This window comes from Doryrhamphus excisus, linkage group LG5, assembly GCF_037039965.1.
Source record: "Doryrhamphus excisus strain RoL-2023G ecotype Guam linkage group LG5, RoL_Dexc_Guam_v1.1, whole genome shotgun sequence".
In the NCBI taxonomy this organism is placed as follows: domain Eukaryota; kingdom Metazoa; phylum Chordata; class Actinopteri; order Syngnathiformes; family Syngnathidae; genus Doryrhamphus; species Doryrhamphus excisus.
The window spans coordinates 1,384,608-1,410,090 of NC_136361.1; the positions used below are offsets into that span (position 1 = coordinate 1,384,608).

The 25,483-nt window shown below is 47.1% G+C and overlaps 1 protein-coding gene across 4 annotated transcripts; it reads right to left on the reverse strand.

The window, feature by feature from the left end:
* Positions 1 to 317: 317 nt before the first annotated feature.
* mkxa (mohawk homeobox a) lies at positions 318 to 19,640 on the reverse strand. 4 transcript variants are annotated; one of them, XM_078790546.1, is made up of 8 exons: positions 19,509 to 19,606; positions 18,688 to 18,988; positions 18,009 to 18,261; positions 15,864 to 16,023; positions 13,837 to 13,990; positions 10,482 to 10,829; positions 4,593 to 4,626; positions 3,827 to 4,297 (listed from the first exon to the last, which is right to left on the reverse strand). In XM_078790546.1, the coding sequence occupies exons 2-8, from the start codon at positions 18,908 to 18,910 to the stop codon at positions 4,102 to 4,104; spliced, it is 1,368 nt and encodes a 455-aa protein (XP_078646672.1). In that variant the 5' UTR covers positions 18,911 to 18,988; positions 19,509 to 19,606; the 3' UTR covers positions 3,827 to 4,101. The 4 variants fall into 4 exon arrangements, with proteins under 4 accessions (XP_078646673.1, XP_078646672.1, XP_078646674.1 ...); XM_078790547.1 differs by lacking the exons at positions 3,827 to 4,297; positions 19,509 to 19,606 and adding an exon at positions 318 to 486 and having other exon boundaries at positions 18,688 to 19,098; XM_078790548.1 differs by lacking the exon at positions 18,688 to 18,988 and having other exon boundaries at positions 19,509 to 19,640.
* Positions 19,641 to 25,483: the final 5,843 nt, after the last annotated feature.

The following is a 25,483-nucleotide window of genomic DNA, read 5'->3' on the forward strand; positions in this document are numbered from 1 at the left end:
CTTTGACTTACTGTCGATGTCCATGTTGACCGTTGACTGTGTAAACGATGTGCTGTGGGCCGCACCTTGGACACCCCCGCTGGAACTTTAGACTCTTGCTGCTTCTTCGGTCTGCAGAGAAGTCAAAAAAAGCCATCAAGAAATGAATCAACCAATCAATCACTGGCTGTGAAAGTTAAGCCTGTGTGAATAACTGTGTCTCCCAGTATGTTTCCCCGAGTCATATGTAAGTGTTGTGCCACCCCGATTGTGCTATGTGAGTGTCAAACAGTGACAACGTCAGGAGAGTAAAGCTAAACATCCAACATGGTTCCATACCGAGGTTGCGGCGCTCAGGAAAAGCAGCAGCTTTCACGTTTGGATCTTTGGCAACCCAAAGAACCCTCAGGAAACGTCCACGTCCGGATTGGAGTCTTTCCGCCACCATCAAGTCCTTCTGTCCCTCTCCGGTCCGCACGGTGGATCGGCACCAGAAGGCGCCAACACCTAGGACGTCCCGACAGAAAGCATTCAGCTTATTGACAACATCACACGGGAAGCAGAGCGCCGCAGGATTGCTAATGATACCTTCAGGGTCCCCTGGGACCACATCACAGCGGCACATACAGAAAAAGCCCAAACTTTATGAAGTCTTGATTTCCAAGCTTTTGTTTTTGTACCGCCGCTGCCCTCTTGAACTCGCCAAAAAACATTTCCAGGCGATCCGGTCTTACACAAATAAAGTCCAACGCCAACACGCCTCTGAAGGTAGCAAAAATACACAGATAGTAGCGGCCGCGCTCCAAACCGCTAATGTGTGCTAGCGGGCGGCGCCGCATACATCAGCCCGGCTTGTCCTGATTAGCTTGTTTAGCTCTTCTAAACCGCCGCGCCTTCCGGGTCGTAAACAAACAGCCTCACGTGCACGCCGCTTGCGACCAGCCAGACTTGGGAGGAAGTCCGCTTGACACAACAACCTCGCATTTTACTACAAGTCACTACTTCTACCCGTGATTGCAACACCCGACTCGCCATCGCTGACAAATACACGCACCGTCAAATACACGCACCGTGGTACTCATGCACCGTCAAATACACGCACTGTTAAATACACACACCATGGTACACATGCACCGTCAAATACACACACCATGGTACACATTCAGAAAAACCTGAAGTAATTGAAGTGGACGTTGCAAGAGAGGGAGAGAGGATTCTTTTGTTGACTTTGTCTGCATGCAGGACTCAAATACTCTGTTAAATACATTTTCACATTTTGTGTGTGGAAAAAAATGTTTTATTTGTGTTACAAAATGGAGGCACTGTATGCCCCCCCCTTCTAGTCATTGTACAATTTGTGGATAAAGAATTTTTGTATTTGAATATTTCAATTGCAATTAAAATGAATTTGATTTTGTATTGTAATGAAGTACAACACCAAATCAAATTTTTATAATTTTTTTAAATAATTTATTTATATTTATTGTATATTTCTTTTTCTATATTAGTTTTATAAATACTTTAATACAAGTCTTTCTTAAAGGAGCTAAATTGATTGCGCTAAAATGCCGTTTGGATTGAAACGGATGGTAAACGTTGCGAACAGTACGACTCACTGGCGCCCCTCCAGGACCAAAGCGGTACTGCAACACTGATCAGTTTTGTTTTGAGTACAATTTGACTTTGATTTGGCAAATTTATTCTAATATTTGAACGTTCGGCAAAGTAGAACGAAAGGAAAAAGCGTACAAAGCGTATCGTCACCGTACGCCTTGGCAACAAAAGCAGCACGTCTTGTTTTCATTGAGGTTTATTCAACGCTTGGCCCAAGAAAAGCTTTATGAAGGAATGGTACATGACATATGACATATGACATCAAACAATAATAATGAGATATGATTTTGGTCATTGGATTGCAAATCCAGTCTCTGGTCAAAGATAAACTAATCATAAGTTAAGAAATCATAACAGCAAGACGCTAGAACGTCTCATATTTACCATCACAATAATTTAGGGGTTTTGCATCCCCCCCCCCCAGGGTGTGAGGTGTGAGGCTGGTGAAACAGGAGAAGCCTAACTGTGCCCCCCCCCCCCCAGGAGTGTGGTGGATTTCCTGACACGTCCATCATACAGGGGGGGGTTGTTCCCAAAGCCATAGACCCAAACAAGTGCAGCTTCAACATTCTTTACCCCCCCCCCATCCCCCCCAGGCCAAAATGTTTACTTTGCAGCAGCCCCCCCCCCCCCAAAAAAAAAATCTGTGCCCATAATCAGTGTGGCTTGTAAGAATAAACTTAGTCTTGTCTTCATGTACATTGCTAAGGAGCATCGGGGCCACACTACCATACCACTACAATACTACAGTACTAGTACTACAATATATACTGTGGAACAATACAGTAAAGTGGTACTGTGTAAACAAGGACATCCTGTCTGTCCACTTTGTTCAATCGTTGGCAGAAATATTCATGAGGATTCCTCACCGAGCAAAATTACCTTATTTATTTATTTCACTTCTCTTTTGCTTTGCTTTCCGCTTGGAACCGGATGGAACCATTCCTCCTCACTAGACCTCTAGTAATCTTTATACGGATGGAACCATTCCTCCTCACTAGACCTCTAGTAATCTTTATACGGATGGAACCATTCCTCCTCACTAGACCTCTGGTAATCTTTATACGGATGGAACCATTCCTCCTCACTAGACCTCTAGTAATCTTTATACGGATGGAACCATTTCTCCTCACTAGACCTCTAGTAATCTAGAATGGATGGAACCATTCCTCACTAGACCTCTAGTAATCTTTATACGGATGGAACCATTCCTCCTCGCTAGACATCTAGTAATCTTTATACGGATGGAACCATTCCTCCTCACTAGACCTCTAGTAATCTTTATATGGATGGAACCATTCCTCCTCGCTAGACATCTAGTAATCTTTATACGGATGGAACCATTCCTCTCTAGCCGTCTAGTCAAACTTGAGCATTTTGATGATTAGTAATATTATACATGATTAACAGAACTATTAAATTAGAAGTTTATTTTTCAAAAAATATACATGATATCCAAAGTACATTTTAGTCGTAAAAATAAATGTAAGTTGATGACAACGTATCCACCTCGTGATTATGACTTTGGTTAATATCCTTCCTTCCTTCCTTCCTTCCTTCCTTGTTGACTTTGGAAGACATTTGGTCCAAATGACGTATGATTGTATGATAACCGTTGGAAATAAAAGATGGAAAAGAATTAGTCCCAAAGGTTTAAAAGTGAGATTCAACTTTTAGAAGAAAATATTTTCATTTCATTCTCATTGCAAATGAAATATTATTTAAATACAAATGTATTTGATAGAAAAATATATTTTAAAAATAACGGCTTCAAACATGTACAGCATATTTATGTTTTGATATGTTTATATTTAGTGTGACCCGAATACTCCATCTTGGCGTACATTAACGACCTTGAAGATCCGGAAGGACAACAAAGCCCCCCCGGACCCCCCGGACCAAGAAGGTGTGGACCAGGAGGCTGATGGAGGAGATAAGAAGCACCAGGAGCGTCGGAAGCGTCCTCGGCTGCAACGTGCCGACGGAAAGAAAGAAAAGTGAAAGTCAAGGTTGAAGGAAACATTCTCTCTTGAAGCACGGCTGGGGGGGGGGGGGGGGGGGGGCAACATCCTTGATGGCAAAGCCAAAGAAAGACACCCCTTCCTCGCCGAGGGGGGTGCGTGTCAAGTTTGTCCATGAGGAAGCGCACGTGAGAGCGTGACATCACTCGGCGTCTGCACGTTGTCGCTGAGGGAATCCGAGCCAAGGACGAGACGCGGCGGCGGCGGCGGCGGCGGCGGCGGCTTATCGCCGCGTGGCACGTGGGTGGCGCGTCACATCTGCGTACACGAGGACGCGCTCAGGAAAAACGACGGCATGTTTGTGTGCGTTCGATGACCACGGCCTTTCCGGCCTTCCGGGATTCCACTTCCAACTCAACTTGGCAACGCTGCAAAGGCACTTTGGCAAAATGCACATTTGGCCGAAAAATACAAATAATTTATTGGAAAAACGTCTTGGAAGCGTCCTCGCCAACGTTTGCATAGAGTGAGGAGGCCGAGCCCGGAGCTAAAATTTGGGCCCCAGCGGAACTTTAACAGTCTTGATCTCGGCTATGTGGGACGACTTCTGGATGATGCAGCTGGTGGTCCCGGCGCCGCCGTCCTTCCCCTGCGCCAAGTTGGTCAAGGCCATGGCGGCGTTGATCTCCTTCCAGTACGTCTCGTCTTTGCCCTTCGCCTTCTCCCTGGGTGCCGCGCCCACGCTGGTGACGCGCCGACGCCAAGCAAAACAAAAGACAGCTTTAGATACTGGACGCATGCGCTACCGTGTATTACTACTAGTACTACTGCTGCTACTGTGTCAGCTGGGACACCCCGTTTATACACATTTGCACATACATAGTATCATACTTAGTATGACATACACGTATTTTCATGAAAAGACACTTTTAACCAGCTCCAATAACAAGATGACCTCTTTGACCTCTGACCCCCATGGCGGTCATGACACGGAAGCCATCATCCGGCCCGGAAAGATGAATATGAACATAAACTCACTTGTCACATCGACTTGATCCATGCTCCGTGGTTTCTGAAAAAAAGAAAAAGGCTGAAGTGAAAACGATGGAGATGGATTATGGATGAAGATATGAATACGAGGAAGCAGAGGAAGACGATGATGAGTCAGAAAAACCGTGGTGTAAAGCCATCCTGCCAGCCTCGGTGAGGATGTGATTTCGAAACGCTTCAAAGACTTCCAAGGGAGTCAGTGACTCGCCTGAAAATGCTAGCAATCATTAGCTCATATGGCAAGCGTTAGCATATGGAAACCATCTATTCCTAAGTCCATGGTCATAAGTAAATCTTATTTGGCATTAGTAAACCGTACATGACACGTGTAAATATTAGCATATCTAAATCCTTATCTCATAAGTAAATCATACATGACATGCGTATGTAAGTCATTAGGATATGTGCATCAGTCTATTATGTCATATCTTATACTTACACATGCCATGTATGATTTACTTATGTACATTAGCATATCTAAAATCATCTAGGACTTGGAGTTGTGTAATGCGATGCCGTTGCCACTAAGCCAACTGGTCGCTGACAGCAGCCTGGATGAATCCCATCATGATAGGAAACCACCAAGGTGGCGTACGACTTCACAGCGATACTGGAAAGTACGAAAGTTTATTGGGGGTATCTGGTGGTGTATTGGTGCTTTTGTGCATTGGAGGTTTTTGGTGGGTTTACTGGTGTTTTTGGTGGTGTATTGGGGGTTTTTAGTGTTTCTTTGGTGGTATATGGGTGCTTTTTGGGCATTGGAGGTTTCGGTGGTTTATTGGTGATTTTTGGTGGTGTATTGGTGTTTTGGGTTTTTTGTGGTATATGGGTGGTGATTAGTGCTTTTTGTGCATTGGAAGTTTTTGGTGATTTTTAGTGGTTTTTGGTGGTATATTGGTGTATTGGGTTTGTTTTTTAGTTTTTGGTGGTATATTGGTGTATTGTTTTTTTTTTAGTTTTTGGTGGTATATTGGTGTATTTGGGTTTTTTTTTTAGTTTTTGGTGGTATATTGGTGTATTTGGGTTTTTTTTTTAGTTTTTGGTGGTATATTGGTGTATTTGGGGTTTTTTTTTAGTTTTTGGTGGTATATTGGTGCTTTTTGTGCATTTGAGGTTTTTGGTGGTTTTCGGTGGTGCATTGGAGATTTTTAGTGGTTTTTGGTGGTATTGGTGTATTGGGTTTTTTGTGGTTTATTGATGCTTTATTGCATTGGTGGTTTATTGGTGGCACATTGGTATTTTTGGTGGTGTATTAGGGGGGTTTAGTGTTTTTTGTGGTATATTGGTGTATTGGAGGTATTTCTACAGGTTTATGACTGCATTGGCGGTATTTCTTGGTATTTCTTTTCCTTATGAACTGTTGGCCAGGCTGCTTAGAAAAAGGTAAAAGGTCTCCAAGTCAGATGGTGTAAAATAACCAGCTTTGCCAGACTAAGTGGACACATCACCAACTGGTTCTCGTCTGGACTCTCCACGTCCCTGCGTCGCCCCTGAAGGCGTTGTTGCCGTCGGCTGGCTTTCACGGAACACCGAAGGGGAACGCTAAGAAGTTTGATGGTTTCTGGCGCGAGGCTGGAAGTCCCAAAATACTAGCTCACTTAACATCCCTGTGGGGCGATGGTGGGAGGGCTGAAAGCAGCGGAGAGAAAACGCAAAATGAGGGGAAAATAAACTGGGGCTGCCAAATTAAAGAGGATGAGGTTCCACCTGTTGGGATGTCATCATCATCATCATCATCATCATCGTCATCGTCATCGTCATCTGCTGCTGTTGGCAACATGCAACAATAAACAAAGCGAGGGCGGGGCTGCATTAAGACCACAAATAAAGACACTTTTATATTTGCAGTGAGCGGCAGGCCTCTGGTGGGATGGTGAGCTCATCCCAAGGAACCCAAGTGTCAATTCTACTCAAATTATAGGTTGCCCAAAAAAAGTAAGAGTGGGAGGCTTTTCTCAAGACAAGAACAACAAAGCGAGCATCAGACGTGAAAAGATGAGAGGAGAAGATGAAACGATGCACAAACGTGTCAACTGGAAAGACCCGGGTCTTTCAGACCTGGTCTCGGTCTGAAGGGATAATGAAGCCACAAACCGCCAAATAAATCAGGATCAGGAACGCCGCTTACTGCGTGTCCTTTCATTTGTAAAGAGCCTAGTAAACTGGTTCCTGCTGGTTCCAGTAAGTCATCCGTTAGGCAGCATCTCATTCCGAGCTCAGCAGGAAAGATGCACGTGGGAATAAAGTCACGGGGGAACGGAAAGACTAGATCGGTGTTATGGGGTGCACGATGTGCGAGTGGTACAGGGTCAGCCTATTGATGGCGAAGCTCGATGATGACACCCGAGTCAGATTTACCACCAAGTACCGTGGTCCCCACCCTTTTTAGGCCAAGATACCTACCCCCCCAGTGAAAAATGAGCCATGGGCTGCTGATGGCCCCTGGGCCGCACCCCCTGTTTCTGTGGCTGGGCAAACCACGGCTATTTATTTGGCTTGATGACTTCCTGTGAACCACGTCGTCGCAGCTCCAGGATTTGTTTGGAGGCGCACATCACGCAACGGGGACCGGTGCTGGCGGGGTGCATACCCGGAGAGCATGAGGTGAGCTCAGGGGTCAAACACATGCCTGCTGGTCAGGTGGGGAGGGGGGGGGGGGCACTGATGTCATGCTGCAGCAGACCAAGATGAGGGAATTATGACACACCAATAAATAATAAGTCCAATAACCAATGGAAAAATACCCCAACTGTACGGGTGAGCAAATCAAGCCTTTTTGTCCAGCCCCCCCCCCAATACTCTGCTTCTCCTGATAGCAACGTGCTAGCTGACATGGTCACATCCTCATTTGTTTCTCATCTCCAGGTGTGCACAAACTACACCATCACCAACATCACGTATTGTGCATCTCCACCACATGTATGGATCACGCTAGACGGGTTGGCGACCCCTGCTCTCGTACTCGTGCCCAAGCAAGAACCTCCTCACCAATGAAACCTTGGGTGGAAAAATTCCCAATAACAAGATCCTTCCAGTGACACCAAATCCAAATCCAAAGCAAACATCCAAAAGGGAGATGAGAAGAGATTTCCATTGAACCATCTCATGGCCACAATGAAGCAATGACTGCGGGTCACGCCGAGACCAGATCATGGTGCAATTCCAGCAGAGGATGAGTCAGGGGTGGCCGTCAGAGGTCAGCGGATGGAAGACGTATCAACCCAACCATCTTTGTCGTCAGGTGGCGTTTAGCCAACTGCCGCATGTGCAGATGTGAGCTTGGACCTCCAATCCTGAATAACAACATCTCCTCATGCGGTTTCTGATTTGAAACCAAAAGGAGTCCTGATGACGAAGGGTGACAACGAGGTACCGGCGCCGCCTTCGGGTTCGCTCAACATTGATGCGTGTTTAACAGCAGCTAACTCCACTTTAGCATTGTAGCCTGCAAAATGGCTGCTCTAGCCAAAGACATTAAACACAACATGTCCGGCAGACGTCGCCTTGTCAAGGAGGCCTGAAGGAAGGAGCGAGGAATCAATTAGTCGGCGCTAAATGCTAAAATTAGCATATTTCCTCCGTTTAAACACCAAGCTTGTCACTGTTTACATGTGCCAGTAAACAGCGCCCCTGTCAATCAGCCAAGAAGTGGTCAAGGCGACTGCTGGGGGGGGGGGCAACGGACAAACGCTTGTGTCATGCAGCCTCACGGTGCATGAGTCACCAGTGGCTTTAAAAAGTAAACAATCACCCTGCGATGACTTCATCACGAGCGCCTCGCCACGCCACGCAGACACGCCAGCAAGGGGCGTTCGGGGACAGCAAGCTTTTATTCAAAGCAGGCGTCTATCCCAGAGGAGTCAAATTTGATTTTATTGGACTGCAATTTCGGTTTGTGTGTCCGTCAATCAATCAATTGGCGAGCAGCACTATTTCATCTATTATGTTCGCTAGCGTACAGCATATCAACTAGAAGATAGCGCTAATGCTAAGCTACAAGGCGTGTTTTTTGTTGACTTTGGCCTGGAACATCATGTTCGGCTCTCGTAAGCATCCTTACGTTCACGCCGGTAGACCTTGTTTGTATCAAACTGCGCTGGCTCGCCCCCCCCCCAGCCTGTTGTTCATGCCGCTGACACCGCACACAATGGGAACGCCGCCTTTCCCCCGCAGGCCGACGCAGCAGGCATCTGGGAATGCCATGACCTGATTGTTTTGGGCCGGCCATGTTGATGACTTAAAAATGACGGGGTTGAGAGGGCTCGGTATGAGCTGCGTATAAACAACGTCTGCGTCGGTCAGTCAACATCTCCGCGAGACTTGGGCACCGAGATTGAGGATCCGACCGCAATTCTGCCAGCTTTCAGTCGTTCCCACTGCCCCTGAAGAAAGCACGCCGTGACGTGACTGGAGCACGTTCACGGGAAAGAGTGGCATCGGGAAGGTGGCTTATGGAGTCCAGCAATCGAACCCGGTACCACCAACTTTCTGAAAGCAAGACATCTTCATTTAGTACGATACGGCTCCATGGGATACTGGACTACTACAACCGTACCAGGTTTCTATAAAGACCACCACTCAATCATCGTTACCGACCAGCGCCGATCCAACATTCAGTACTTTTCCACATCGGCGCGGTGGCTTGCACTCCGGTCAGCATCAGGCTGCCGTGTTTCATTCTAGGAAAAACATCCTGGCCACATGTGCTCCCGTCAGCCTTGTGGAATACGTCTCTCTGGCAGGGACGTTGGGCCTTATTTAGGGAATGATGATCTATACGATAGCGGACGAAGTGAAATCTAACACGGAGCGAGGAGGAAAACATTCAGTGCCATTTAATATCCCATTAAAGGCTCATTTGGAATGATGTCCTGGCATGTGTGATGGAATTCCACTGTTCCTTGCCTTCAATGAAATTCCCCAAAGCCTTTGGACTGGAGGTGTGTGTTTGTACTGGACGTGTGTGCGTGTGTGTGTGTGTGTCATTCCTAGCCAGCGGAATTGAGTTTTCCACGGGGGTAAATCTACACCCTCCATCTCCTGCCACGTCTGACTGCCCTCTGTAGTCACAGATAACACGGCAGCTTCCAACAGCCAAGTGCATCCATTAATGGACTTTTCTCCCCCCCGGCCAATCGCGTGGCGCTTGGCGGGCACGCCACTTCTGCCTCCACCAATCCAAGCTGATCTACCGGCGGACATTCTTCAAAAGAATGTGCCAAGAGTCGGATTGTATTCTTTCGCTGGAGGCCGGAATCATTTAGTCTCTTCCTGACTGAAAATGGAAGGCAACGGTTTGTGCGGTTTATTACGCTCCGTGGTCCCCCCGACTCTCCACCTCCTGTTACCTCTGGAGATGGGAGAACATCAGGTTCATGTCTCCATGATATAAGTAATGTTCTAAACACGCCCTAATTGTCTGGCTTGGACTAAGAAGTTGATGATGACTATCCGCTTCATAACCTTGGATGGAATTTGCTGCATTGGAAAAGTTAGATGAGATGTTTCCGTCTGAGTTTAGATGGTTGCTCAATCGCCTTGAGGGCCCGTCAAGGAGGAACTTGGAAGGCCAGGACCCGTGTGGGGCCAAACGGTAGTGCTAGGATGAGCATGTTCTGCACCGCCTTGTTGTGTCTGGCTTGCGGGGGCCGTCAGAGGAGCTTTGGGGGGAATTCCTGGTCTGCTGCAGTGAGCGTGTGTTCCAACGTGCACGTGTGCGGCTGCTGGGACTGAGAGCTAAATGATGAAAACGGCATTCCTGGACACAAGCGGCGCATCAAATAAAGAAGATGGGACGCGAGTGTGATGAACAGGCGGGGAATAACAGCAGCTGCAAGATGTCAAACAAACATGGATGAAAGAAACATGGCTCCTTACCAGTCCGGTAAACAAAGTTGGCCTCGGCCTCGGAGGAGGTCGGCGAGAGCAGCTCGTCGTCGTACTCGTTGGAGCTGAAGGAGCCCGAGTGGTTCCTCTTGCGAGCGTCCATGACGGCGTTGGCCACCATGACGTGGCGCAGCGAGTCGTTGAGATAGCGGTGCAGCAGGCTGCTCTTGTACTTGGGCGGGGACACGTAGTCGTCCGCCAGAGAGGACGCGTCGGCGGCCGAGCGCAGGCCGGCTCCCATGGCCATCATGGCCGAGCCCTCCTTCTTGATGACGCTCTGGTACATGGGCTTGGTGAGCTCCCCGGGGCCGCTCTGGCTTCTCTGAGGGTTATCCCCATCTGGGAACCAAGAAACATGCAAAAACATTTAGCAAAGCCCATCACGGTCTAGTAATGTACCAATGAAACACCACGATAAACAATATTTGTGCAATAGAAAATATGTTAAACTGAGCCCAATTTAAGTCCCCACTGTGCAAATGTATCTCATTTAATGGCACCACAAGTGAGATCATTCCATCATCACCCTCACCTCCTTGCTCCGCTTTTCAGAGTAGAGGTGCTCAAATGGTCCGTTTTGGCAGATCCAGGTTTTCATCATGTAAAAATAAATGTCCTTCCTGTTACCGCACGTGTACGTACATACAGCCACCATGTCACGGAGGAAATTGAAATAGCACAGAAAATAGCAGGCTTCTCTACACGTCTTAAAATACAGCACCTGTGCTAGCTATGCAGGTTGTCAGCTACGACTGCTAGACTGCTTAACATGTCTCGGCCTAACACCTGTTGGTTTACTTAAATGTATTGTATCAAGGCTTCTCTACACGTCTTAAAATAAAGGACCTGTGCTAGCTATGCAGGTTGTCAGCTACGACTGTTAGACTGCTTAACATGTCTCGGCCTAACACCTGTTGGTTTACTTAAATGTATAGTGTCAAGGCTTCTCTACACGTCTTAAAATACAGCACCTGTGCTAGCTATGCAGGTTTTGTCAGCTATGACTGTTCGACTGCTTAACATGTCTTGGCTCTTGGTTTACATAAATGTATTGTATCAAGGCTTCTCTACACGCCTTAAAATACAGCACCTGTGCTAGCTATGCAGGTTGCCAGCTACGACTGTTAGACTGCTTAAAATATCGGCCTAAAACCTGTTGGTTTAAATAAATGTATAGTATCAAGGCTTCTCTACACATCTTAAAATAAAGCACCTGTGCTAGCTATGCAGGTTGCCAGCTAAAACTGTTAGACTGCTTAACATATCGGCCTAAAACCTGTTGGTTTAAATAAATGTATAGTATCAAGGCTTCTCTACACATCTTAAAATAAAGCACCTGTGCTAGCTATGCAGGTTGTCATCTACGGCTATTAGACTGATTAACACCTCGGCCTAAAACCTGTTGGTTTACATAAATGCATAGTATCAAGGCTTCTCTACACGCCTTAAAATAAAGGACCTGTGCTAGCTATGCAGGTTGTCAGCTACGACTGTTAGACTGCTTAACATGTCTCGGCCTAACACCTGTTGGTTTACTTAAATGTATAGTGTCAAGGCTTCTCTACACGTCTTAAAATACAGCACCTGTGCTAGCTATGCAGGTTTTGTCAGCTATGACTGTCCGACTGCTTAACATGTCTTGGCTCTTGGTTTACATAAATGTATTGTATCAAGGCTTCTCTACACGCCTTAAAATACAGCACCTGTGCTAGCTATGCAGGTTGCCAGCTACGACTGTTAGACTGATTAACACCTCGGCCTAAAACCTGTTGGTTTAAATAAATGTATAGTATCAAGGCTTCTCTACACATCTTAAAATAAAGCACCTGTGCTAGCTATGCAGGTTGCCAGCTACAACTGTTAGACTGCTTAACATCTCGGCCTAAAACCTGTTGGTTTACATAAATGTATAGTATCAAGGCTTCTCTACACATCTTAAAATAAAGCACCTGTGCTAGCTATGCAGGTTGTCATCTACGGCTATTAGACGGATTAACACCTCGGCCTAAAACCTGTTGGTTTACATAAATGTATAGTATCAAGGCTTCTCTACACGTCTTAAAATACAACACCTGTGCTAGCTATGCAGGCTTTATTGCCCGTGATAATCTGTTAAACTGCTTAATATTTCTTGACTGAACATGAATTTGTTTACATAAGCTTTCTTCTGCTAGCTAGTCATGTCACCAAGGTCATGACCTGTTTCACTGCTAAACAGGTCATGACCTAAAAGGAGTTGGCTTACACAAAAAGTACCAAATGCTTCACTACACATCTTAAAATACAGCCTGGTGCCTCTGCCAGTGTAGACAGGTCTCAGGAGGAGTCCTAAAAGCATTCTTCATGCCAAGCTGTCAATTCCAGCATCAAGACTACTTGGACAGTATCTGATACTAGCTTGATGACATCTGTGCTAAATGTTTACTATGTTGTTTCCATCCCTCCTCAGCTCCATCAGGATGACAAACGCTCCGTCTTTCGCCAAAAAGCGGTGCTGCAAAATGATGAAAATCTCCATAAATATCAACTCGTGTTGAATTTCTGCTGCCTTGGCAGCAGAGAGATGTGATTGCAAACCACAACGGTGGCCTGGTGGTTTGTCATCCATCGAAAGCTCAACAACGTACGAGACGGAACGCAGCGCACTGCTAAGCTAATCACACGAAATCGCTGAGGAAAGATGGAAAGTAGGTAAAAAATGCTGGGTACAATCAAATATCTTGACGTAGTATTCAATGGCGGCCAAATTCTGATTGCAGATGTGGTATAGCAGAAGCACGTGGAGGTGCTGCATGGCCGACAACCCAGAAAGAACACTTGTGTCCTCCCGGTGGGACAAACATCTCTTCTGAGCCATGCTCCAAAACAAGCTGGAGCAGGGCCCAGGGTGGGCGGGTCAGCGGGGTCACGGCACATAAATAGGAAAAGACGTTGACAATAACGTTTGGCCTTTCAGCATTTGGGTCAAGTGTGGGATCAAGCTGCGGAAAAGGTCCTGACCATAATGTGACGGGTGGGGGGAGATACGGAACCGCTGGCGGTGCGATGGCATGCGGCGGACACAATGCAAACACGCACGCATTCTTCTCGCAGCCGCACGCTCGGCCTCTGTCCCCTCTGAAAACCGCAGCGTCCTTCCTCCCGGTCCCATCTCTCACCCACAGTTTATTCTGTATGTTTTTCCGACGTATTTACCGCGGCGAGGGAGGAGGGAGGAGGCGCCTTGTTTGCAGTAAATACAGAGCCCAGAGAGACTGGAGACTGGGTGACGGGCTTGGCTCAGCAGGGTGCCTTCAAGTGATGGGGTTAGCTCGTGTAGCTAAAGGTAAAGGCGTGGATGTCGTACCGTCTGAGCAGCTGTCGTCGCTGCTGACGCTCAGTCTCTCAGCGTTGCCCTGCACGTACTTGTTGTACAGCTTGATCCTGAGGGCCCAGCTCAGGTCGGGCTGCCTCACCGTGTTCTTCAGGCGTCTCCGGGCGTTGGCGAACCAATTGGAAACCTGACAGAGAAGCAAAGTACGGCGTTAGCGTCGGGACTCCACTGACCCCCGGTGGGGCGGCACGGCACGCTGTGTACAGGCCGAATACGCCTCCTCCCCTGGGCCGACGTGCTTGGATGGAAGCAAGTCCAGTTCCACCTCATCTTCTCTGCACCCAACAACCTCCACATGCTGGACAGTCAATAACAACTACGTTGACTTTGATGGACAGCTTCCCCCTATTCTGGATCGACTCAGCCACCCCCCTTCCCTATAAGACCAAGGTCCAACGGCGCAATAGAAAACGAGCCAGTCCTTCCTTCCCCGGGAAAGAAGACCATAAGACGTTCTACTGAAAGAACTTCTCACGCTCCATAGACTTTAAGCGGCTCATGAAGGATTCGGGACAGCAGATGTATGCTAGAGTACTTATTTTTCGGACCGTCTCCACGAGGATTGTGTTTCTCTTTAAAGGAGACGTCCCACATCCTGTGACACACCCGGGGGAAGGGGGGCATCAGCGTATGCTCCTTCTGGCTTCAGTGAGGAGAAGGTGTTGAAGACCTTTAAGTCCGCACCCTTTACCTCCTTTACCAGGTCTAGGACTACAACTGTTCATCTGCAGCTTGTTGAGTAATTCAGACCTAGACGGACCAGATCCAGAGTTAGTGGTTTGGTCTGCAAGGGACCAGAAAGGGACAAAAATGTCAAAGCTGATGTGACAAAATCTTGTTTGCCAAAAACTAAAAGACGACAACTCTGCTTTCATGCGTGACTAAGGAAGTTGGCTGAGGATATTTCTATTTTGATATCCAACTTAAACTTATGATAAATCATATTAATCATAAATCAGTACATGTCCACCCAAACTGCAGAGCCCCCATCCCAACAGTCACTCACTGAGACGTTTGGTGGACAAAATAAACAAACGTAGCAGCGCAAAATTGTGTGCTTTTACAGAAAGTTATGGCAAAAGAAATGCTGCTCAGTTGAAAGAAATGCTGCAAATGTTGGAGCTTTGGGGATAACGACTGATTTTGCTAAAAAAATATTTCAAGTCTAGCTCAACATTCCTCCGCTCTCTACCCACCTTCACCAAAACAAACACCTCCGTCGGGGCGCCTTCCCCCCGCAAACGACAAGCAGATTAGTCAGCAGGCTAACCCCAAATAGCTAGCATAGACGTCCTGAGGCCACGTGGGTGACCTTGTCTAAGAACTGGTACCGCTGGTACTCAAACCCCCTCAGGGTTCCTCTCTGCTCAGCAGGATGCACTGTGGTGTCAGGAGAGGGCGCCGGAGAACTTACAGCATCACAGCTTATGTTGGAGGATGGAAATGTCCTGTGGTGATACTCATTCATTAGTATTAATATTAGTATTATTAGTATTAAAACTTTACAATCTAAGGGCCTTGGAAAAAAATGTAATTCATGCTTGTGATGGCGTATATGTAAAATATACTACATTTGGACACCAGCTGCACCAGTAAGTACGTGTTGACCTTCATGAGGTAACTGCTGTCATTTCACGTATAAATTAAAAAGTACATTCTAGTGTGATGTTTGGATCAGACACATCAAGTTCATTAGACAAAAACAGCCCCAAACGTTGTCAACTGAACCACTAAAATAGATACTGACAAAACATATACAAAACTGTATATCGCCATCTGCTGGATGACCTGTCGGGGCACTGCCCCAAGTGCAAAAGGAGCCAAGAGCAGCCGTCGGGAGAAGAGAAATACCGAGTACGCCAGTGTTGTAAAATAAACAGCTCAAGTTGTAAAAACATGTTCTCCTCGCAGCCTGTCGGCTCCTAAACTCCCCTTCACCTCCTGCTTTTTCCGAGCTGATTAGGCACACGCGTGCGGCGGTGGCGGCGGCGGACACCCACCTGGACCAGCGTCATCTGGGACCCCAGAGCCAGCAGGATCTTCTCCGTCTTGGTGGGGTAGGGGTTGTCCCGGTGCTTGTACAGCCACTGCTTGAGAGGCCGCGCCATGTCCTGCAGGGCCTGGCGCTTATGCCGCACTTTGCTGCCGCCGGGACGACCCCTGGGGGGGGGGGGACAGAGGACAAGGTCAGTCACACAATCCAATGTTGATTATCGACATGTTTCATTGAATCCAACAATCCAAGAGGTGCTATTAGTATTCCACACTGGGTGTGATCACCGGAACACAAAAGGCACAATAATCCCAAACGCAGGCTCCCGTAACCCCAAAAGGTAAAACTCAACTGAACCCGACATCACTTCCTGTCCCCATGAGCCCATGTCTGATTTACGTCTTATACAGTGTGTACTTCATTGTGTAATAGGACTGGAACGGTGACTCTAGGGATGCTGTTTCATGTCTGGAGAGCTCTAATGTTAAAAAAGCATATTCAGGAGGTCATAGAGAGGTTTATGCTTATGAGCATTTCCATTAGAAGCAAGAACAGTTCAACACAGTTTAAGCTTCAAGCGCATTTTGGACATTTTGTTCATCATCCACAATCCTGATGAGACAGGAACAAGCGTGCTTATCTTTTCTGTGCATTCTAAAAATATAAAAATAGCTAAAAAGAGGCAAAAGATGCACCTATTCCACCTAGCAAACATCCTACAAGTTCCCATCATGTGACTGCATATTAACACGGTACTACAACTGTTGTACATTACTACCCAAGTACTACATCACCGCAGTTACCTAGTAGCCGGCTAGCGATGGAGCTTCAGCTTCTCAATGCCTTTGACGAGGCCACTCACCAAAGGTAACGCGACATTTTGGAGCTTTTGTGTGTGAGGCTCGGGGTAGCTTTCCGTGACATCAATGCACCCAGGAAGTATGGCATGTTCATCATCAGTGTACTTGTTACTACACCGTTACTACAACACACGTGGCAATGTCTCTCATACGGATGGTGGATGACGGCCCAAATGTAAAAAAAAAAAAGTGCACTTTTCCGAAGCTTGATGTGAAAGTGTGCATAAAGTGGATTAGATGTTTATGAAGCATATAACGTTGCACAGCATGTTCAGTCAGGACCAATTAAGTAAGAACACAGAATGGCAATTCCCAGCCAGAAAGGTTGCAATTAAGCTTATGCGGCGGCCCGAGTGAAAAGAAAAAAAAATCCCCCAGCAAAACCAAGAAAAAAAACACCCCACGATGAGATTATGCTCACCCAGACTGCAGCAATCTAACATTTAAATATAAACTCCATTCCATGCAAGCCACCGTCTGGGAAACGCAGCACCCAAAAACCACAACGCTTCACTCTCACCTGTGGAACCCAGTGTCAGGTTTTAGGAACCTGCAGCAGATGTCAGTATGGTGCAGCACTCCACTCCTGCCTGTATCGCCGCACATGTAACATATTCCATCACAAGCTCCAGGCCCACTGAGGCTGCTGGTCTCCAAATATTTTCCTTGTAATCTAGATTGGAATGAACATCCTAAAGTACATTTTACTCCCTGTTCTGAACATTGCTTTTTAAACATCCGTCCCACACACACACGCGCACACACACACACACACACACTGAACATCTTTTATGACACGTGGAAACACCTGATGACATGCAGTCCCCTAAGATCATAACGTTCCCCTTGAAGGTCAACGCCGTCTCCTCTGCTGCTCTTTTGTGAGGCCAATGAAGCAAAACAAAAACTACTTGAAATAATCTTCCCTTCCACCTGCTTCCCTGTCAAAGAAAGTAAATAAAAGGCTAGGAAAAATAAGAGCGGCGCCTTAGGTGACGACTAGACCACACAGAAAGTTGAAGGGCAAATGTATTTATTGGAAACAGATGGAGACAGCTACTGAATAAGCCTGACCTACTTATTAGGACGGGATTAGCTACAGTATAGATCAGGTTTTATTAACGCTTTGTGGCGGCTGGCAGTAGTCTGCGTGTTCATGCGTAATTACGCACAGCCACGAAAACAAAGGCGCCCGCCTATGAACACACTTAGGTGTTATTTTAACGCCGTGTACTCCAGCGTGTCCATAACGTGTGGAAGTGGTGCTGCTGTGGTGAGAGTGGTGCGCGTACCCGTTCCGCCGGTGCCGGACGGCCTGGTTGTCCCGGATTGCCTGGTTGCCGGACAGGAGGTCTGGATGTTGTCCGTCCATGACTTCCAGGTAATTTCTGCTGCTCATCTCCACCTCGTTGGCCTTCTCCTCAAACAGGACCTGGCCCCCCAGCTTGTTGAACACGATGGTGTTCATCTTTGGCCAGATAGTCCCGGAATTGCGCAAAAGCGACAGGGTCCCCACGGGTGCGTCACAGTGTGCGCCTGACTCCCCTGCGGAGGAAAACCGTTTCATTGCTAAGATGGACACATCAGCAGCAACAACGCCGAGAGAAATACAGTCCTGGGAAACGTTAGCGAAGCTTGCTTTCGTTTCTGAGTAAATAAATAGAAAACCAAGCCAGGGATTTACCTTTTTTAACTGTGGAAACACCACCCACGCATGAAATGTGTGCATTGTTAAAAAAAAGCCAAAGTAGGACTGAGGCTTCCAAATCAAAGAAGTAAACTGCTTTTTGCAAACTACGTGCAGCATAGCGATCCGAGGAATGGTTGGTTCCGGACTCAGTGCCGATTCCACGCTAAACTAAGTCAAGTGCATCGCCGATATGGCAGTAGAAGTGCAGCATCCACGGAGAGCCCACCTTCCACTGCCACGATTCAAAACAGCAGGTAAATGTGTGCGTGTGCTCGCATTACCGGTGTCGGCCTCCCCCTGAGTCAGTCCGCGGTGTAGAGCAGTAATCCAGTGTCCTCTGGCCCATGCCCCGCTCATGTGTTCCCCTCCGGAGGTCCCCGGCCCAAACTCGCGGACCTCCGGCTCCTGCTCGGCTTTATGCGGGGACCTGCAGCGCTCCACCCGGGACTCTGAATACGCCGCCGTGCTCATGTTTCCTCGCACACAAGCAGAGCCTGCGAACATACTGGGGATGCTTTAGGCCGGTTCATGGGCAGGGCCGGCTGGGGGGGCGGGCAGGGGGGGCGGGGCCCGGGCAAGACGCTGCAAAAAGTTACAGCAGTGTGATCACTTCATTTGCATCGTGTTAGCATCCATCATCTTGTATATGGTGCTTCACTCGGCCTATAAACTTTACGGTTCGATTCCAAAATAGATGAAATTCATTTTCTCAAAATTGTACATACAACCAATTTAAAAAAAAGTATTCACAGCCTTTGCCATGAAGCTGAAAGCTGAGCTGAGGTGCATCTTGTTTCCACTCATCATCCTGGAGATGTTTGGAGCACCTCGCTGGAGTCCACCAGTTGGTTTGAATCCCGTCCCGCTGGTGACGGTGCAAGTCAGGGCACAAACCAAGCTCTAAGTCAAAGGAGCGGTTACTACACCTCCGACAGCCAAGTGTCTCCACGCACAAATCTGTGGCAAGGTCCAGGAGGTCCATCATTTGGAACTGGAACAAGTTTGGAACCACCGGGACTGAAAAAGGACCCAAGACAAAGGTTACGGCCTAATGCTCCTGAACGCCTCAGACTGCGGCAATGGGTCACCTTTCAGAACCAACCTTTTCAGAACTCCAAAGAAGCACAAAACCAAGGTGGAGTGTCTCAGGGCAGCTGGGAATGTCCTCCGGTGAACGAACCCCGACTTGCTCCCATTGAGAAGAGGAGACGGGCCCCTCGAGGAGGACCCGTGGGGGACCCCCGTGCAAGCAGACGTAGCTTTGGGGGCAGCAAGCGTCGGGCCTCATGTTTGAGGCTGGAATTCCTGCCAATCAAAGCACAGAGCAAAGGCTGCCAATGACACCTTTCCATTTATTTATCATACATTTGCAAACATTTAATATCATATATAATATATTATCTATAAAATATTATAACAAATAAATGCTTTTTCATGTCAAAATGTGGAAAATGATGTGAAATGGTGTCATTGGGTGGACAATTAAGATAATTACAATGATCTGTCATTTTAGATCAGAGCCAAAAGTGCTGTTTCTTTTTGACATTTGCATTTGGTTGACGTTTTATAAAAAATGTTTTTATATGGTCTTGTTGGCATATAAATTTTAGTAAAAATAAATAAGAAGTGGAAGAATTGAATCTGCAAACACTAGAAAGGTGGCCTTTGGATTGGGCTGGTTATCATTGCAGACGGCTTTGCATGTTTTCGGGAGGAATCCCCAGTTAGTTTTCCATAATTCCAAGCTGCTACAGTGGGGTTTTATTCCACCGGCATCAAACCAAACAAAGTTCCCAAAACAGTGGACTGGATGTTTACGGCCAGACGGCTGCCGATTCCGTCGGATCAAGCCTCTCATTGACTTCCTTTATAAAAGCTGTACGTCATGCGCTCGTGAGTCAGAGGTTCCGAGGTCGTCGGCTGCGTGTTCCTCTGGGGTTTATCCAAAGTGGTGATTGGAAGGAGGTGACTAAGCAGCAGGACCACGAGAGGAGTCGGGGATGCGTGTAATTATTGTTTATTTGTGCTTATTTTCATTTAACTGGGGGAGTGGACCTTTACTAAGACTGTGCAAACACGAGGAGTGCCGTGGCGTAATCACGCTAATTGAGGTCACACCGGGTTTATTTTCTCAGACTATGTGGGCTTTCCTTCTCACCTGAAGTCAACTTTGTTACCTGCCTTGACCTTCCCTGGAGAGGATGGCTTTACACCGGCACTGCCTTGGGTCCACCAATGCTTCCTGACAAATAAAAAAGTATTAAAAACACCAAACAGATTGACAGACATGCATTAAAATTGCCTAAGACATGATACATTTTTAAATTTTATTTCAAGAACAATGTGCAAAGAGCAAAAAAGGATAATGTGATGAGCAAAAGTTGACACACCTGATGCCAAGTACGGTTCTTGTGGGTTTGGATTCTTTCCCCGCATCTCAAAGCACGCAGGCGGCTCTCGTTTGGGACATAAAAAGAACTTAAGCAACAGAACAATGTTCTTTTGCATTTCTAAATATATTTTTTGACAATTCTATTAATCATATCAATCACAATCATGGCGGGTTATGCAAATTAGACAACATGTAGCTGGGGATCAAATACTTATTTTCCCCACTCCAGCTGTAAATCCTCATTTCCTGTCATGGCTGTGTCCAATTAGACCGGCATGGCGACGATGCTTTCAATGACATATCTACGGTACTTTGTCCTCTGGTGCCTCAAGTGAGGAGACGTGCCTGGCCCACAGGTCCGAGGCAGGCCTTCAAGGAGGGAAAAGGCATCGGTGTGTGCTGCCATGTTACTTCATCATTCAGGGCTATGAAAGGCGCTGGTTATTCCCAACGACAGCTAGCGCTATGTCAACACCTCAGCGCCATTGCAATCCTAATTAGGTTTTAAATCTGTAGACTCCATAATCTGACCCTCAATTAAGGTGATGTTGGAAGCCAGTGGGAATGATCCACGCTCACACGCAGACGCTGCTGCTGTGGAAGCCGCAGACATTGTTGGACGCTTTGCCAGCGATGGTGGAAAATGTGACTGCGGGCGAAACTGGCAGGTTCCTTAAAATGACCCAATTATCGTTTTTCAGACAAATCAGTGAAAGCGTGCGCCTGAATGCAATTAAGAGTGTCATCAGAAGCGGTGGGGATTGGTGCTTTAAATTACAGTGCGGCGTAATTACAATGTCTTACCCCCCACCCCCCCGCTAAATACGGCCAAGGACAACAAAGGGCTACTGAACACAGAGGAGGATGCCTGTCAAGCATCCATCACTGACAGCTCAACACAGACTTACGTTTTCACACTACGTGCTTTTCACCAAAATTGTCCAGGCCAAAACTACTCACTCATGAAATGAAAGTGAAGGTGATTTATTCATGTCCAGCGTAAAAAAGGTAAGTGAAAGATGTCCGCCATTTGTATGTCATGGCCTCCAGAGCTTCTGGGAGAAGTAGTTGGCCGTGCTTGGACACGTTGATGCATGACGCAGAGCAAAGTCCATCTATTCAACGCCAAAGTGGAGAATGTATCGGCACATCGAATGGACAAAAGCGGATCCTAACTGGCAAGCAGGTTGACTCGTTGCTCTTAATTGTCTGGAAACTCAAGCCCTGCTTTGGGCTGGATCTGCTCCAGACGGGACAAGGAGGTACGATGATTAGCACTCACTTGCATGTCTTCCCCGGGGGTCCAGTCGGTATCGGGGAATGAAGAGACCCCAGTGAGGACTACGGACTTTAGCTAAGGTGCCATATGGAGTCACTATCACCCGCTGCGGCCGAGTGGACTAGAAAGGTCTAACAGGCTTCAGAGTACAAGCACACACACAACTTCCTGCTTCTACATCTAACGAGCTTGTGCACACCTGGAGGTGAGGAGGACTGGAACAAATGAGGATTTGAGCAAGTGTACCAGTTAGGCGTCAAATGAGATGACATGACCAGAAGCAGAGTATAGAGGGGAAGGAGCCACCGAGTGTGGCCCAGCAAGGTGCACTGTATTCGGGCACATGCTCCGAGCAGCCGATGCGACACCACAGAGGTCTGGTAAACCTTTTGCAGGTTTCAACAAGCCCCAGACATGGTAGCCATGTGGTCTTTAAGGTGGCTGATGAGGTTTTGGGTGCGGTCACTGAGCATTTGCTACAACTGAAAGAGTGAATGTTAGCTTCCAAGTGAGCTCAGGTAATGTACGATTATCCTATTTATGGCTATGACATCCTGATTCACTCATATCGGCCTGATAGTCAAGCACCCTGGTTCAGAGTCAGCACATGTAAACATACGCGTTAGCACGTAGCAGCGCACAGGCGTTCTCTCGGATGTGGTTGGTCACTGCGCCGCTCGGCCCCAATGCAAGTGGACTATAACAGCAAATGGTAAAAGATCGAGTCTGACCCTCATCAAACTGGTTTCTTGTTGGGATGCGTGCAGAAAAACCAGATGTGGAGTTCCAGCATAATGCTGCTCGCTAACGAGCAAACACGTATACGTATCATGGCTTTTATTGTCCTACCAGATATCAATCCCAATACTTTTATGGCCAATCAGTGCATTTTTCGAGCAACAATCAAACTCTGCAACTCTCATCAAATCAGAGCGGCGTCTACAATTTCACCATTTCCCTGAATTTCATGCTCAGGTGCATAAAAGCATATCCTACGTCTCTGTTACACTTAATACAACAAGCAGACACAAAATCAAGTTATTTTATAATATTACACGCCAAAGCCAGATTATGTACCAAGATAACGCTGCGTATTTACAGCTATTTCTATTTAGCTGCATGCTAAATATAGCCAGACGTTGAAAATGGCCAATACTTTGCTATTGGATTTATTGTTTACTAAACAAATATCCCGATGGCCTATTATCTTTGTTGTTGTCCAGTTTGACGGAGCCAAGCTCCAACGCAAGGGAAGAGCGCACGCTGAGGAGGCGAGGATGTTTTTGGGCTGCATGTCCTTGAAGGGCATCAAACACTTTTGTTTGAACGGTACATGACACACTGAAGTGTATGTCATGTACTTTCAGCCACAGCTGTCAAGCATAATCAAAAACATTTGTGAAGCCTTACCGAGACCAGCGTAGCCTTGAAATATGACCCAGACGCTGCGGCTCATTTGTTTAGTACTTTGGTATTTACACTTGATGGCAGGGAAGTCATTTGAAGTTTTCAAAAGGGACGAGGAGGAGGTGGGGGGGGGGGGGGGCGTCCTGAGCTGTGCGGAAGGGGACGCTGTGACGTGCCGCCATGATAGAAAAGGCCATTTTACAGGTGGAGAAGAGAAGGCGTGTTCTGCCCCCCCCCCCTTTGGACGGCGCTCTGAGAGGCTGTTGTGTGCACGGGTATTTTTCATGGCAAGGCGGCAAGACAACACGGCTGCCAACCGCTGTGATCTTATATTAAAAACGCCCCTTAGACACTGCGCGCGTCTGATATAGGGAGGAAAAAGTGGACTTTTATGAAATATTTCTGTAGGCCAACGGGGGAAATGTGGGGAACCTCAGGAGAAAAAGTGTTTAACTTGGTCCCACCGCACACGTAAGGCCCGTGCAGTAATAACATGCTGCTGTGTACATGCATCCATCACGCTGGGGTGCAGCATGGCCTGCCATAGTCTGTGTTTACGGTCCAAAATACCTGCCGCCATCTTGGATCACACGCTGAAGATGAACTCTTTCTGCTTACTTAAAGACAAAAGTACAGGTTCAGGTAATCCCTCTGAATTTTATCCCCCATTGAGTACTTGTTAGTTTTAGTTCTGTGTAATGTACAGATTGACTTGCATTCATCAATAGTGGGATGGTCAGGGCTTATTTTTACACTTGCATGTCCCCAACGAGAACGTTGAAATCGTTTCAACTTGGGATGAAATGTATTAGCTTCTAAAGAAAGTGTAAACGAAGGGACCGGCGATCCAAGGCATTTCCAACCTTCCTCAGCTAAGATATTCCAGCCATGTTTGCCGTCTACAGCCTCCAGGTGAAGGTCAGGCCAAGGTGAAAGGCGGGATATCCCTCCACTATTTCCATGTGAAGCAATGAGAAGCATGGCATGCTGAAGGGTGACCAGGAAGGCCAACGCTGGACTTAATTGCCGCCTGCGCTGAGGCTTGGAGACCTAACCTCTAATTTCACTTGAATAATGTCGCCTTGTCGGACAGCGGGCCAAAAAAAGTGGCAGTTTCTTTTCTGAGACTTTTTTTTCTTCCTTTTGGTGGCCCGACTAATACTCTCAACTGCGGCTTTTAGGAGCAGAACTCCCAAGGGAGCGGGCTACGTCCTGCCCGCCCTTGTACTCCCCAGGAGTAACGTGCCAGCGGGTTTGACTTCAGGATGAATCTTAAACATCCCGTCAAGGCTGGATTGGGTTTTCCATCCATGCTGCGGGCATGATAACATGTCCGTGTCCCACTTTGGGAACATCGATGTCACACAGCGACAGGCAGGAACGCCACAGACATAGATCCAATATGTAGCGTTACCGTTTGCTAGGCTAGTTTATTGGGTGTAACGATGTTATATAATAATGTTATAATGCGGCTGTAGTCCGGTTAATAGACATTAGGGAAGTGGAGCCTAGTTGGCGTTTGAGGCGGAATAGGTGTGTCCCCTTGCATTCTTAGCTGCCTCTTTGTAGCTGTTTTTATATCTTCGGAAGGCACAAACAGACTTGTCCATGTCTGAAAATAAGGACGTGGATGATGGGCAAAATTCCAAAGTGCATTTTCCTTTCAATGTCAGACATTTTTCAAAATGAAAATGGTTGCGGTACAAATGCAGAAACACGATACGGAGTGATGTTTTTTTTCTAAATGTTTGGGAGGAAGTTGCACGGCCCACCATCATGCACCGTGGTCCTTTGGTGACCCCGGCTAACAGCTGGGAGTGGTTTCAACCTCAGAGATGGAGCGAGAGTTCCAATGTTCTGCTCATGCTCTATTTTTGTGCTCCAGCTAATATAAATTACAAGGGCCCCGCTAGATTCTGCGGCATGTAAGCCAAATGCTTTGACAGAGACCGACTTACATGAGAGCAAGGATGGACAAAACGTGCCAACATTTGTTGTG

Bases quoted from the DNA above. Each gene is read 5' to 3' on its own strand.
- mkxa (XM_078790546.1), bottom strand. From the start codon at position 18,910: ATGTTCGCAGGCTCTGCTTGTGTGCGAGGAAACATGAGCACGGCGGCG. The intron at 4,627-10,481 runs GTAAGGAGCCAT...TCTTTTTTTCAG, and splicing joins CAACTTTGTTTACCGGACTG to AAACCACGGAGCATGGATCA. The intron at 4,298-4,592 runs GTGAGTTTATGT...GCGCGTCACCAG, and splicing joins GGATCAAGTCGATGTGACAA to CGTGGGCGCGGCACCCAGGG.